Here is a 16,215-nt window from a genome sequence, read left to right on the forward strand (position 1 = left end):
AAACATTCATTAGAAGAAATACTGACTGCTAGAAAGGAAGGAAACTTAGAAATAAACTAAACCTCTCCTTTTATAAGATGGAAAAAACCGAAGCCAAATTTGGTGGTAACTTGTTCAGGGTCTTTAGGTAGAATGCTAAAGGGGCGCGTAGAACTTCTGACAACCGAATTCTGCCTCCCGAACCCCCGCCACTACTCAGTGGCCCAAAAAGTGCAATTATTTCTTATTTTGGAGTTCTCATTTTTCATATTAACAGTAGTTTATAAGTATTTAAAGATGTATTATTTGCCATTTACAGAATAAACATGGATAAGGAAAAATAGCTTTATTTTTAAAAGAAATCAATTTTCTATTTAAAGCATATACGAGATAGCATCTTTCATGTAGTCCTAAGCTTATTTATGCTCATTGTAATATTCCAATGACATTCTGGACATAAACTTCAAGTATATCACTATATACTTATTGTTAAATATCAAAGAAAGCTACTGACTGTGAGGGAAAAATTTTAGTAATTTTTTTTTTTTTTACCTACCCTGAGATAACTCATCCCACAGTATATCTGGGATTTAGCTGAACATTTCCAAATTTCAACAAAATTTTTTTCTTTCCAATGCATGCATTGATATGCTCAATTCTCCACTACAATCCAGGTAAAATAATGATAGTGTTTGAAAACCAGATAGTGAAAACCAGTATGTTTTCTAATACTGCCCATGATAGACAGAGTGAAATCACAGCTTAAAGAGTAGCCAGGAACCTATACTGCAAACATTTGGCTTCAAGTATCTTGCAACAAATAGCTACTAATATGACTATACATAGCACATAGAACACCACAGTCCTGGACTGTAGTATGCCTGTAAAACCCCTTAAAGCATTTTTTCTCAAACTTTTTGTTCATTATTACCCTCCTTCCCAATTACAGAAATTAAATTCAAATTAAATTAAATAGTTTCAACTACAAATTTCTTCCCAATGAGAGGAATTAATACTGAGGAATAAGATTTTGTTGGATAGGGTGATTTTGGAAGTCCTAGGGCATATAAAAGGTAACAATGTTCAGCTATATTTAGCCAGACCAATTAAGCCAAGTCTCTGGAGGATATGTTCTAGGTCGGTGGGTCTCAAACTGTAGTGTAAATTAGAATCACCTGATGGGCTTGTTAAACCACAGATTGGTAGGCCCCACTCTCAGAGCTTCTGATTCAACAGGTTTTGGGTGGGGCCTGCAATGTGCATTATCAAGTTCTCAGGTAATGCTCTGCTATTAGTCTATGGATCACACTTTGAGAACCACTGAACTAGGCATATGTGTAAGAGTGACTGTGTGTGGGAGTGTGTGTCCCCAGGTGAATTCTAATCACAAAACTATTGTATAGAAAATATCAATAAGGTTCTAAGTTTTAGGATACTAAGATTTTAATATAATAAGAGTTGTTAAACATCAAGATGATTTATAGAAAGGAGACCTATGGGCAAATATCAACTTCTTGGTCAATAAAACTCGTTCCTTAAAGTCTTTTACAGTATTTTTTGATTTTTTTTTTTTTTTTTTTTTTTTACTGCATATATGGGTCTTCACTTCATTTTCCAATAAAGACAACTTATTTGGATATCAGTGTCTCATCGCTTGTTAAGACCAGTGGAGGATTTGGATAGTAGCCAGCTGTTTTTGAATTGCTTGAAGAGAATCTTGTAAATTTGTAGTCCAGAGGTAATTCTGGGGAGGAAAAAAAAGTTTAATTATTGCACAGGCCTCTGAATGCCTTTCATAAACAAATCAAAACTTGATATTCACTGATAGTAAAACTTATTTTTGAAACCTGTAAAATTTTAACATTTCTTTTGCTCCTTCAGTAGGTCTCTGTGTAGCTATTATTGTAAGGTTAAAAATGTGTATAAACCATTCACCATTGTAACATATATATGGCTAATAAATACAAACTTTTACAACAGCTATAAAAAAGGCTTCTAGGCATTTAAATGTGAACGAGATAACCATGTCTAACAGAATATCCACAAATACAGAAACATTACTTGAATATAAGGTTTTAAGAGGCAAAAGGGATGTACTAAGTTATTTTTCACTTCCTATCTCATTTAAAACAATTTAATTTTATTCTTTCTCCCATATTACAGAAAAGGTCTATCAAAGGTCACTTAGGATGAAGAGTTAGATATCTTTCCCTATACAATTTATAATAATGCTTAAGGCAAATCACATTTAGAGATATCTCAAATCATCCCCAGAGCTCTAACTAGTGAGTTTAATTTTAATACTCTGCACAGAAGTTAATACAAAAATATGAAAGCTTATCTGAATAAAAATTTAAAAAAAAATCTCCCAGGCCCTCCTCAGAGGATCATGTAACTGGTGAATGAGACCTAATAATCTTCTTCATGGTCCCAGGAAGAAGGTTACTAAGAATAATCTTCAAATGCTTAGCTAACTAAGAATTTTAATACATACAACATGGCAACTTTCTTCAATTGAAGGAAGAAGAATCTGAAGTTCAAAAAAATTAACTAGACTTCTAACTTCAACTAGAAAATCTGGATAAAATACAAACATGAGACTGAAGTCACCAGAGAGCTAAAGAGGCAACCAAGACTTAAGATACAATTCCTGGGAAGGAGGAACCAGCGGAGAGAGGAGCTAGCACTAAGCTTCAGCTTTTCTCCTCTGGTGCTGGGATTCTGGCTGGTGGTAGGGGTTACTATAAGCAGCAGAAAAACCAGTAGAGATTTTGGCAGTCTTGCAGGGCTGCAGAGACAAACATTGAGGGGCTAGGACCACTGTAAAGGAAGGGTTAGAGAACTGGACTCTGCCGGTTTTCTCCTCAAACCCTTTGCCAAATGCTGAAGGAAACTTGGAAACGAAGAATCCAAGCGGAAAAGCATAGGCCTGTATAAAGGAGAGTGGATGTTTTCTTTCTTAGGCATTTTCTTGGTATTGTGAAAATGGAGACACTAAGCTCTGACCTGAGAGAGGACAGGGGACTTTGTGAGTATCTTAGACTGGCAGTTATATATTTCTGAGAACTAAGAGTTTGTATTTATGAAGTGATCTCTCTCATGCTAATCATTTTTCCCCTTAATATCTACTGTGTTTCATATTAATGCAGTTACTCTCTCTTTTGGTTACTGTTAGCATGGTATTATTTCATCCATCTTTTGATATTTAAACTTTCTGAATCCTTATGTCTTAGATATATCTCTTATAAACAACCTTGCACTTTGGGAGGCCGAGGTGGGCAGATCACGAGGTCAGGAGATGGAGACCATCCTGGCTAACATGGTAAAACCCCATCTCTACTAAGTGCAAGGATTACAGGTGTGAGCCACAGTGCCCGGCTGAGTATTGTTATTTTTAAAAAATCAGCTATTAATTGGAGTATTTGGTCACATATATTTAATGTAATTACTTCAGGTTTAAATTAAACATTTTACTAAATGCTTTCCATTTGTCTTGCTGATTCTTAATATTCTCTCATCCCCTTTGTTTTCTTTTAGATTCTTAAATTATTTTACATAGTAGGTTGGTATATGTATATCATCACAATTCTTTTGACAGTTATTTTAGAGATTACAACATGCATTTCCGACATCAATATTGAACATAGTCTTATCCTTAATTGTTTAATTCTAGCATGTTAGAACATGTTAATTTTTGCTGCCCCACTCTGGCATATACATGCCATTGTTGTCAGGCATTTTAATTCTCTATTTATGTAAATCCCATGGGACTTTAATTTTTATTGTTTCAAACACTAAGCATTCATTTTTAATTCATACACTTATACCATATACTTATATCACATACATTCTTCTTGCATTTCCAGTCTTCCAACATGAATTATTTTTAATTGTACCTGGAGAACAATAATCTTTATTTCCTCTAGTACAGGTTTCTGGATATACATTTTCTTTATTATTCTGTCTAAAAATATTTTACTTTTTTTTGTTATTTTTGAGACAGAGTCTTGCTCTGTTACCTAGGCTGGAGTGCAGTGGTGTGATCCCAGCTCATTGCAACTTCTGCCTCGCAGCTTCAAGCAATTCTCCTGCCTCAACCTCCTGAGAAGCTGGGATTACAGGCACCCACCACCACACCTGGCTAATTTCTGTATTTTTAGTAGAGACGGGGTTTCACCATGTTGGCCAGACTGGTCTCAAACTCCTGACCTCAGATGTATCGATCCACCCGCCCGCCTCGGCCTCCCAAAGTGCTGGGATTACAGGCATAAGCCACCAAGCCCAGCCAATATTTTACTTTTATTCTTTAAAAAGTTTACTGGGTATAGAATTCCATCAAGATTCACAGGATTTTCTTTCAGCAATTTAAAGTCATCATTCTATTGTCTTTGACTCTTCTCTGTTTCTGATAAGTCAGATGTCAATCTGTTATTTAATCTATATTTATACTCTTGATTGCTTTTAATATTTAATTATCTTTGGCATTTAGCAGTTAACTCTGAATTTCTTTTTATTCATTTTGTTTCATTTCTTTGGGCTTCTTAAACCTTTGGCTTATTTTTTTCCCATCACTTTTCTCTCATCTCCCTTATTCTCTCATCTCCTGGGACTCCAATCACAGATGACCCTCAGTATCTGCAGGGCACCCCTGTGATACCAAAACCTGCGCATGCTCAAGTCAAAAAATGGCATAATATTTGCATTAAACCTACATACATCTTCCTGTATACTTTAATTCATCACTAGATTACTTATATCGAATACGATGTAAATGCTATGTAAATAGTTATACTGTATTTTTAAAAATTTGTAACATTTTAAATTGTTGTATTATGTTTTATTGTTTTTTTCCTCTGAATAATTTTTATCCACAGCCGGTTGAATCTGAAAATGTGAAACCCGAGAATACAGAAGGCTGGCCATATAGAAACCTTACTCCTTCTCACTATATCTTTTATGTCTCAGTCTCTCTTCTGTACCTTTTATGATTTTTCTCTTACTGTTTCATTCCAAATATGTTCTTTTGACCTAATTTCCAGTGCACTGACTTTTCATCTCTGTCTAATTTGCTATTAAATCCACCTGTTAAGTTCTTAATTTCATTTTTTAAATATTTAAATTCTGCAATCTCCATTCTTTTTATATCACAGTTTATACCATAGTTTTTGTCTCTACCAAATTTCTCATTCCTTCCGTTTCTGTATTTGACTATAATAAGCATGGTTATTTCTGTTAGTGTGGTCTCATATCTTTATGTGCCTGGCTATTTTTCATTATGTGCTGAATTTTATATGAATTGTTTTTAGAAATAATTTGAGTCCTAGAATGATGTTATCCTCCTCAAAAGAGAATCTATATTTGTTTCTACTAATATATTGGGGCACTACTAATTTGGAATCTCCTCAATCCAATTTTAGGTATTCAGCTGATTTCAAGCTGAGTTTTAGTTCCTGTGAAAATGGAGATTTCTTCTCAATTCATCCTTATTCTAAAGTAAAGCACTTCAGGGCCTCAACATAGATTGAGGGAGTTCACCAGACCCACTCCTCCTCAGGCAGGCCCTCTCCTCCAGTTCCTATTCCTGTAGATTCATGAAGTTACTGAAAGGCCCACTCACCCTCTGTGGTGCCCTCTCCAGAATCAGCAAACACCCAGGGGGAAAAGTAGCCTCAAATGCGAGGTTCACCTTACTGGGCCTCCTCAGCTTGTCCTGGTAACTCTTCCCTAAATTTATAATATGCCTCCAAGCTGAATTAAAAAAAAAAATAGGCCGGGCACGGTGGCTCAAGCCTGTAATCCCAGCACTTTGGGAGGCCGAGACGGGCGGATCACGAGGTCAGGAGATCGAGACCATCCTGGCTAACACGGTGAAACCCCGTCTCTACTAAAAAATACAAAAAACTAGCCGGGCGAGGTGGCGGGCGCCTGTAGTCCCAGCTACTCGGGAGGCTGAGGCAGGAGAATGGTCTAAACCCGGGAGGCGGAGCTTGCAGTGAGCTGAGATCCGGCCACTGCACCCCAGCCTGGGCGACAGAGCAAGACTCTGTCTCAAAAAAAAAAAAAAAATAAAAAAAAAAATAAATTGTCGAGCTTTTGTAGTTGCCTCCCACAGAAGTGCTGGTCCTAATTACCTAGGTTCCATATCTAGAAGATGTTTTCCCCAAAGATAAATCAATGTTGTCAGACGATTTCTTTTTCTTAAAGACAAGAATTCTAGTACTGCTCATTGTTGTCTAGTAACAGATGAAGCTTTATAGGTATGTTCCCCCTTACCTGCAATTGCTTCAATACTTGGAATTGCAATAGTGCTGTAAGTAGTGATTCTCTTACAAGACCATGTATAAACCAAGGAGTCTTCTGTGTTTTCCAGTCCCCAAACTGAATCAATAAAAAAAGAGCCCCATTTTTTAGATGAAGTATTTAAAGGCTTTGCTTTTGGTCCCTGAAACAAGAGAACAGAATAATTAAAATGGTGATTAACTAATGTTCAATCTCATAACTTTTTTGTCTATGAAGTAAATAAAACCTTTGAAACCCTGTAGGAATCTACAAATAGGCTTTGGGCACACATTAAGTTTTTGGAACAGGAATAATATTTCCTCCTTATTATGAAGTATCCTTTATTTTAAACAGAAACTAGCTTTTTATATGGTCAGTTAGTTATTATCTGAAAACTAGCCCAAACAGAGCAACCTAGAAAGAGAATTTTTTTCCCTATAATAAAAATAACTCTGTAATTCTATTATGATGATGATGATGTCTAAAGGGTAGTTAAAAAAAAACTTGGTCTAATTTTCTTATTTAGTATTTATTTTTTAAAAAGGAATGAGGACAGGATTATTATTTATTGCTTTCAGTATAAATAGAACATGAAGTCAATAAAATTGGTACAAAGTTTCAAATTATTAGTCTTTTTTTTTAAACATGATGGCATTCAGCCTGACCAGGACAATTTTGGAGTCAAGTAGTATAAAGATACTTTAGCTTTCAAACATAAATATTTTTCTTTCAAGGAAAGAGATGCAGGGAACCCTAACCTCATATTTTCCTTTCTTCTCTAGAGGCTCTGACTCCTCAGGCCTCTGACTCCTTGCGCCTTCATCCCCTCTGAGTTCTTCCAGGATGAGGACTGTCTCCCAATTACTATAGTGACGAGCTGGGAAAATGTCTGAATGCATGCTGTCACCAAAATAAACAACCTGTAAGACAGATAGCAGATGCTGTTTGAGGCATAGAATTGTGAAAGAGAGTGGCATTTATTTCATATAAAGAAGAAGAAAATTTCTCAACAGGCATCAGAGTATGACAATCAAAAACTGCATAAACAGCTTAAACGTCTTTAATAACCTCACAGGTGACCATCAACTTGTCTCATTTGATTCACAGGGTGCCAGATTTGTCTTAAGAAGTTATACAACACATTCACAGGTGGAAGAGAGCATAAGGTGAAATAAGTGATTTTATTCAATTTTCCTAAAGAAGAGAACCTATATGTTTACATAGATGTTTACAATTACTAATAAAATGGCCCCTGCAGTTGAAGGGCTGGTGAGGTATTAGAGACAACTTGTGGAGTAGAGATTATTAAAAGTGCAAATCACAACCACTTTTCAAGAGAGTTTCTGGGCCCAACTTCAGATTGGTTGAAACAGAATCTGTGAGAGTAGGGCTACGCATGTTGAAGCTAGAAGGTTCCCTAGGTAGTCTGAGGCAAAACTCCATTGACTGAGTCCATACCTCTCAATTTTCAGATATGAAAACAGAGTTAAGGGATATGAGAATCAGCATCTGCAAGTCAGACTGCTCCATCCATTAACCCTCAGGAGTCCCCAGGGGACTGTGGCATGGTGACAGCCAATGGAGCAGGGCTCTGTTACCCCATGATCTCTCAGCTCACAGAAATTCTGGTAAATATTTTCTTAGAAGAAAGGGTTCTGCTGTTAGAAATGCACCAGTGTCCAACATCAACAACGTGATCATGCTGTCAAAAACAAGTGTATCTTTAAGCTAGTCTGTAGCATAATTTCAGTTGTTTGTTTTATATATGAAAACTTTTTGGATGGATTGTTATCAGGATTAACATTCCACAGGCATCCTACACACTCACACACCCCCTAAATCTGTGGTGCCCTGCCTGGAATCCTTGCTCTTCTCTATCACAGATAGACAGCCTGTCTACACTGACAAAGGAAAGGCTTATTTAAGCAGAAGAATTAGGAGAGGTTTGGCAGTTCACAACTGCTTATGTCTGCAAGTGGGCGCTGAGGGCTTCTCCTCAACTGGAAAATACCTTGGGTTCAGGTTTGCCAGTCATTTTCTTCAGAAGTTCATAGAGGTGGACAGCGTTCCCTTGGGAGTACCAGCCAGGTTTATCCAGAGATGGCAGCGCCTCCTGCTCCTCATCATTCTCTGAAAATACAGTTTGACAATCATATACTTTTTAATCAAGTGAGAGTAGCCAGCTGGGCAGACCACACTTAGGGCATGGCTGCAGGACATGTACAAACAAGAACCTTGTGGGGAAAGGAGCTGACATTCAGTGGTACCTACATATTATAAGGCCCTTAAAGGTATATACTTTTTAATCCTATGGCCTTCTTAATTGGGGAAAATAAAGTTCCGGGAAGTTATTTTGCCCAGGATCTCAATGCTGGTAAGTGATTTATTCGGTGATTAGATAGACATCTGCTTGACATCAGGCCCCTACTACTACAAAATGGTTTACCAAATAAACAACACAATGAAAGTCATTAGGTGTTACTTTTTTAGAATTGAGGGTGAGGGAGATAAGTTTTTAATTAGTAGTCTATCATATTCAGATGTAAATTTTGCACACTTGATGCCTCAAATGCTTTACCCTAGTACCAGCTTGGGGTGGGTGGGGAATGAAAGGACTATCTGATGCCAAAGCACAAGTTTGTGGACCATTCCAAGTTGTCCTCTCCCAGCACATTACCTTCCCACTCCTGTTAAAGCAGGGCTGGTGAAAGAGTCTGCCTCTCTGAATTTTGCCCACTATTCTATTACTTGTACACGAGCTGAAAAGCTGAAGAGAATCCGCCTACCAGCACGATGATAAAGGAAGACTGAGTAAGGTTTTACGAAATACATGACATATCAGCAGAGACTTTGGTAGCTGTTGATACAGCTTTGCAAACTGTATGGAAAAAAATAACCTCCTTTTTCTCCCATCAATTATATGATTTCTGATTTTAAACAGGTTTATTCTCCCCACTTTTTTGGTCCTCTCTGCTGTGCCACTAAGAAGAATCTTGTAAGATACAATCCTATGTTGGATACAGAGGTTGTGTGTATACAGAAGCTTATGTAATTAGAAGGGTCCTCTTTAAGAGAACAAATACAGTATTAATACAAAATTACCATGGTCCCTGATAGGATTTGGAAGAGATAAATGAGGGGGTCTTAAAGCTTAAGCTGCATTGGCTTTGTTGTACATCAGCCCTGGAGTAGGACAGGGAGAAAACAAAGGGTTTAGAAAGGAGGCAAAGATGGGTAAGTCAGTCATTAAAAATACATCTCTGGCAATATTAGTACCTTTAACTAAAATCGAATTTTCCCTAAAGAAACTATATGTAAAAGTCACAGACAACAACATTAAATCTCTGCTTAGTTTATAACATAAAACATCTTGAATCTGGTACTAGAGAATTTAAGATTTACAAATTAAAGATTGGTCATTATAACTGAAATGAAATATAATTTATTAATTCTACTACAAAATGAGTCAAATGTATCACAATATTAAGGTGCATTTCTGCATAACCTCAGATATTTTAAACACAATTCTAAAACTACATTTATAGATAATTAAAGCCAAATCATAGCAACTAGCAGCTTATGTTCAATAAATATTTATGCTATCCTGCTGCCATTTCAGCAGCCATTTTAAAATTCTTCTGCAAAATTAAATGAAAATCCCACTATTCTTTAAAGAAAGAATAGATAGGAAGCCAAAATCATGTACTAGCCTAACAATAAAAGGGTCTAAGAAGATTCAGCATATTCCTGGAGAAACACAGTAAAAAGTGATCACTTCTGATGTCTATTTATTTACTGAAATGTCTTACTATGCAAGTAATGTGGATTTGATGGCAATTGGAAAATGAATAATTTACAGCAATATTTCTGAAAAGACTCAGTTGATATGTAGATGCCTACTTTGCAAGGATAATGGGAAGATAATCTTTCTACTACTTATGAAAAAAATTTTAAAAATCCATAGTATCATAATTTCTTAAATGTTGAGACTCAGTAATCTAATAGGAAACAAAAAACCCCAAATCAAGTCAAAACAAAAAATTCACTTTATACAAACATTACCTCCCCTCCCTGTTTCCAGCCCCTATACTGGAGGCTGCCTTAACGAATAATTAATCTACAAGGGCAGCTGAAGCTGAGGGTTTTGGCAGAGCCTTCACAGCTAGGAAGCTGCAAGACTCAGAGAAGTATTAATTCCTGCAGTAGAGAGCCTGTTCGGACTGTGAAAGCCACAGAACTGAGGTGAAAGCTGTACAGTGCAGATGAACAAACTCAGGGAAGTTTCAAGCACAGTGTTTATAAACCCAAATAAACATTTTTTACATTATTTAGATAGGGCACTGTACTTCTTTATAAGGTCCATTGAAAATAGTTACATAAATCTCTATTTTTACATAATATTTTAAAATGTACGCTGGGCAGGGTGGCTCACACCTGTAATCCCAACACTCTGGGAGTCTGAGGCAGGCAGACTGCTTGAGTCCATGAGTTCAAGACCAACCTGGTCAGCATGGTGAAACCACAGTCTCTTCAAAAAATACACAAATTCACTGGGTATAGGGTTGCACACCTGTAGTCCCAGCTACTTGGGAGGTTGAGGTGGGAGGATAGCTTGAGCCCAGAGAAAGAGGTTTCAGTGAGCCGAGATCACGTCACCACACTCCCCGCTGGATGACAGAAGTAGACTCTGTCTAAAAACAACCCCCACCCCAACCCAAAAAACAGTGTCCTGCAAAGAGTACAATGAGGATATTGATTTTAAAAAGTTTAATTAAAAATATGTTAGCTAACACGGTGGGTCTCTACTAAAAATACAAAAAAACAGGCACGGTGCGCTCACGCCTGTGAACCCGGGAGGCGGAATGAGCCGAGATCCAGCCACTTCCAGCCTGGGCGACAGAGCGGGAGGCTAGAGGCACGGTGGGTGCAATCCCAGACTTTCATGATCAGGTCAGGAGTTCAAGACCAGCCTGGCCAGAATGGTGAAACCCTGTCCCTACTAAAAATACAAAAAATTAGCCGGGCATGGTGGCGCGTGCCTGTAGTCCCAGCTACTCGGGAGGCTGAAGCAGGAGAACTGCTTGAACCCGGAAGATGGAGATTGCAGTGAGCCGAGATAGCGCCACTGGACTTCAACCTGGGTGATAAACGAGATTCTGTCTCAAACAAAAACAAAAACAAAAAAAGTTAGAAGATATAGAAAGATAATGTTAGAAGATATAGAAAAAAATGAAGACAAAGGGGATAGATGATGATGATAATTTGCTTCCACAGTTTTAAAATGGGGCTAAAAACAATGCTTACCTCACAGAGTGGTTGTATAAATAAATTAATGCAGATAAAAATAGAGCACATGGAAAAATGTCTGCCACAAAGTAAGTGTTTAAGAAGTCTTAGCTATAATCCCTTCAATTTACAGGTGAATAAACTGATATCTGAAAAAGTTAAGAAATCTGCCCAAAGTCACTGAAATGTTATAATAAGAGCCAGGACAAGAATGCACTTTGCCTCCTTATTCCAAAGAATTTCAAATTAGGGCTAGAAGACAAAGTAAGATGATACTCCCAGAGAGCATTTCCGAATTTGGATTCCTGGACCTGAATGTGTCCCATGGTATTGCCACAAACAGGAAACAACTATAGCACAGAATAAACCTTTATCTGTCATCCCTGAGAACACCCGCAAACTAACAATTCTCACTTAGGATGGAGCCTCAGCCAACTCCCTATGACATCTTTATATAAGGCCCAAATTTAGTGCTGTTACAATCTTCCATTTATATTGAAAATAGGTCAGCAATGAATGAAGAAAAGAAGGAGGGCTTTAGAATGCCCTTTGAACTGAATTCAAATATCTCGTGAAAAAGCAAACCTGTATTATTTTCCTAAAATTCCACTGTCCCAGCTTTAATTTAAAGCAGTCTTAACAGTTAGGTAAAATGTATTAATTGAAAACATTTTTCTATAAAAATATATTATTACTACAATTTTCTATACCAAAGTTCTACAAGATATACAAATTATTCCTCAAATCCTTTAACTTAATCGCTAATAGATGTTTGGGTTATAAAATAACTATAAAGGAGAAAACTCATAGGAGAACAAAGCTCAAACCCTTTCTTTCAGCCTACAAACTACCAAAAAACTGACCTAATGAAGTTAAGAAACAAATGAAGTTGGATAAAGACATGGAGGAGCAATCAATTTAGGCAAATAAATAAAACTAAAGCTGTCTTAGAAACTGTAATTTATTCCTAAATATAGCTATGTTTTACTACAATGAAGTAAATCTTTTTATTTTCTTATTGTAAGAACATACGGACAAGATGAGTTTAAAAAACAGTAAAGTTTTTGACAGTACAACAGTTACAAAGTAGATATGGGACAATGATACAGTCAAGGCTAGACTGACAATCTTGAATAAAGCTAAGCCAAACTTACCACAGAGAGCAGAACCTGTGATAAGTTTTGTAGGCCAGAATCTCTAACCTCAACTCACAGTGACTGCTGCCTCTCCTAAACTCCCAAAGCGCTTGGTGTCATTACTTTATTAATGTTTAAAAATATGTATTTATGAGATTTTTTCTGAATCAGTAATATATTTACATATTTTTAAAAAGTCTTATTTTTGAACACTATCTGGTATGCACTCACCTTTTCTGCAAAAGGCAGTCACTCTTTTATGCACATAAAAGCAAATACGAATATGAGCATATTCCTTTCCTCCATGTTTTTACACATTTGTTGAGACATAACCAACATACAATAAATTGAATGTATTTAAAGCATACAATTTGATGAGTTTCAGTATATATATATATATACCTGCTATGGCCTGAATTATGTTCCTCCCCGAATCATAAGTTAAAATAATAACCCCTAGTATATCAGAATGTGACTATTTAGAGATGGAGCCTTTAAAGGCTGGATTAAATTAAAATGAGACTCTCAGGGTGGACCTAATCCAATACGGTCTCCTTATAAGAAGATGAGATTAGGACACAGATAGACACAGAAGAAAGACTATGTGAAGACACAGGGAGAAAACAACCATCTACAAACCAAGAAGAGAGGGGCCTTAGAAGAAACCAATCCTGCTACAACCTGGCTTCAGACTTCACAGCCTGCAGAACTGCAAAGAAATAAAATACATTGTTCAAGCTATCTAGTTTGTGGTATCTTGTTATGGTAGCTCTAGCAAACTAATATAATACTAATAATTTTAAAATACTTTTAAATGCTAATATTAGAATAATCTGCATGAGGCTCTGCAACTTGCTATTTTTAAACTATTTTATAGCTAGCACAGTGTCATCTACCTCCTTTTAAAATATGTGCATTTCATTCTATTTTATACATGTTCTATTATTTATTTATTAATAATAGTCCTCTATAGATAGACATGTGGGTTGTTGCCACTGTTTTTCTGTTACAAGTAAAAAGTCACAAACATGAGTGGATCTGCACAGCCTGGTGGAGTCAAACAGAATCTGAGCTAGAAATACAATTCATTTTCTTTCTCGTCTCATTCTTCGTTTTTACTATATTTCACAGACTGTTTTAGTCAGTCGGGGTATAGCAGTGAATGAGATGGCCCAAGTCTCTGCCCTAAGCATACTTAGGGTCTCTTCTCTAAGGATGCTTATATTCTGGTGGCAACCTCTGACTTGTTAGAGGTTACTGAATAATGAATTATGATTAAAATATATTTACAATTTTTATTTCTAGGATTCCTTTCTGTATATATGTAAATTTGACTAAACAGTTCATTTTTACTTTTATAAATCCCTTCCTCAATTCTGGGCTAGACTTTTTTTTCTCCAGTTGTACATTTTCATATATACATTGTCTGTTTCTTAGCATGGACACGTAAGACATTTTTCAAGTAAAAGGTCTCATAAAATGCCTGTGTTGGGGGCTATAACAGGAAAATTATACTAGTAAAGAAAAAGTGTGATTCTTACCCGTATCTACTTTGGTTTGTGCGGGGGGGGGGGGAGGTGTTTACCATTCATTCATAGTTCTTGTTTTTTTCCTTTGAAATGGAGTTTCGCTCTTATTGCCCAGGCTGGAGTGCAATGGCGCCATCTCAGCTCACTGCAACCTCTGCCTCCTGGGTTTGAGCGATTTTCCTGCCTCAGCCTCCCGAGCAGCTGGAATTACAGGCACCCGCCACCATGCCCAGCTAATTTTTTGTATGTTTAGTAGAGATGGAGCTGACTAGTTCGCTGATGGATTCAGCCTCTTTCATTCTGGGAGCTTTTAATGTTGCTGGAATTGTGCTAAAGACAGAAAGATTCCTGCACACAGCTGCACCCCTCAGCACTAATATCCAGTGACAAAGTTCATCAGACAATTTCCCAACTGTAGCCAAGTGAAAACACTAAGCAATACAGAGAAAGAAACAGCTCTGACTGGAGCTGCAGAAGGAAGGTATTGCAAAGAAAATGTGATTTGTATGTTTGACCTTAAATAAGAGGTAGGAAGTCACCAGAGAGGAAAGGGAGAAGGCATTCTACACATATCTATGCCACTCAAAGTGTGGTCTTCCAACCAGTAGCGTCTGCTTCACCAGACAAGTTATTCAGAAATGCAGAATGTAAGGTTTGACCAGGGCCTCTGAATCAGAATCTCCATTTTAACAAGATCTCTAGGTGATTCATGTGTACATTAAAGTCTGAGAAACACTGATGTTGACAGAATAGTGAGAACAAAAACTTGATATAAGAATAAAAGGCAATCATTTCAGTAGGAGTAAAGAAGAATACTTTTATGGAGTAAGTTAAGGAGGATGGAAAGGTAATTTAGGAACCAGATTGTACAATTAGCCTTAGGATGCTATAAGGAATGGAAGCCAATGAGATACTGTGTGCATGTGATTAAATATATTTGTGCCTAAGTAATTAAAAAAGATGTGGGAAATTTTAAAGAACTCAAAAATAGAAGTCTGTGCTAATGAAAAGTGTCTGAAAAGAGGTTAGGGAGGGGTTAGATAGCCTAGTGGAAAGGGAAAGGAGGACAGAGATGATTTTCCAGGTATATTAAGCAGGATTTAATGCATAGCATACTGGAGGTAAAAGGGTGAAGACAACGGAGGTTATCAGCTGGAGAATTCTAATAGATGGTTAGGTAAGGAAGACACACAAGGTGACCAGCATGTTTGGTTGTTTGTGGTTTCTAGGCGGAAGGAGAATCTCAAGCTTGATTTCAGAACACTGAGTGGAGCTGCCTAGTGTGGACGAGGAACTGCGTATGAGACTCAGGAAAACAGGTCTCAGGGAAAGAATTGGGAGTCAGAGTCAGTGTACTGGTGACAGCTAAGGCCGAGAGACAGAGAGAGAGAGAAGAGAAAAGAGAGAGAAGAGAGAGAGTTGGATCATGATTCTCCCAATGGCGGGCAGGGGCAGGAACTGAGCTAAGCAGCATTGGCGACTCTGCAGTGAACAAGGCAGACACGTTCCCTCTCCAATAATAATTTAATCTTGCAAGACAGAGATTCCCCGTATCCCCGCCCTCAGCACTGGCGAGGATCTGGTGACGCAGTGATAGAGAAAAGAGAGGAAGAAGATTTTGCTTGGAAGCCGCTTCTCCCCTCCATACATCTTAAGCACTGGCAGGAATCAGACTGGCGGGAGGAGCTCAGTCCTGGAATCAGCAGCTTCGCCCCTGTTACCATGACAACCGCTGACGTCAAACCTGTGCAACTCGCTAAGGCCATGCTGTGTTTCGTGATTGGCTCGCTGTGCCTTCCATCCCAGCAAGCTCAATTGTATTAACTCTACTCTAACCATTTGGAGCAATGACTTAAATATTGTGCCATTTCACACAAGGGATGATACGGGCAGTGGTGGCAATGTAGTAAGGACAAACCTGAGCAAACGGAAGTACAACTTAAAAGGGAGGGAAGGAATGAGGATGACTGATTTTTTTACGTTAGTGCAAAAGTAATTGTGGTTTT

At 37.5% G+C, this 16,215-nt stretch overlaps 1 protein-coding gene across 2 annotated transcripts in view; it reads right to left on the reverse strand.

Annotated features, from left to right (window-relative positions):
• Window positions 1–310: 310 nt before the first annotated feature.
• NT5DC1 (5'-nucleotidase domain containing 1) overlaps window positions 311–16,215 on the reverse strand; it is a 147,759-nt gene continuing 131,854 nt past the window's right edge. For both annotated transcript variants that reach the window (XM_050786623.1, XM_050786622.1), the window contains exons 9-12: window positions 8,270–8,388; window positions 7,017–7,178; window positions 6,253–6,421; window positions 311–1,723 (exon numbers count right to left, since the gene is read on the reverse strand). In XM_050786623.1, coding sequence (XP_050642580.1) covers window positions 1,608–1,723; window positions 6,253–6,421; window positions 7,017–7,178; window positions 8,270–8,388 — 566 coding nt within the window. In that variant the 3' untranslated portion in view covers window positions 311–1,607. The remainder of the gene's footprint in view (window positions 1,724–6,252; window positions 6,422–7,016; window positions 7,179–8,269; window positions 8,389–16,215) is intronic.

Source organism: Macaca thibetana, chromosome 4 (assembly GCF_024542745.1).
Source record: "Macaca thibetana thibetana isolate TM-01 chromosome 4, ASM2454274v1, whole genome shotgun sequence".
Taxonomy (NCBI): domain Eukaryota; kingdom Metazoa; phylum Chordata; class Mammalia; order Primates; family Cercopithecidae; genus Macaca; species Macaca thibetana.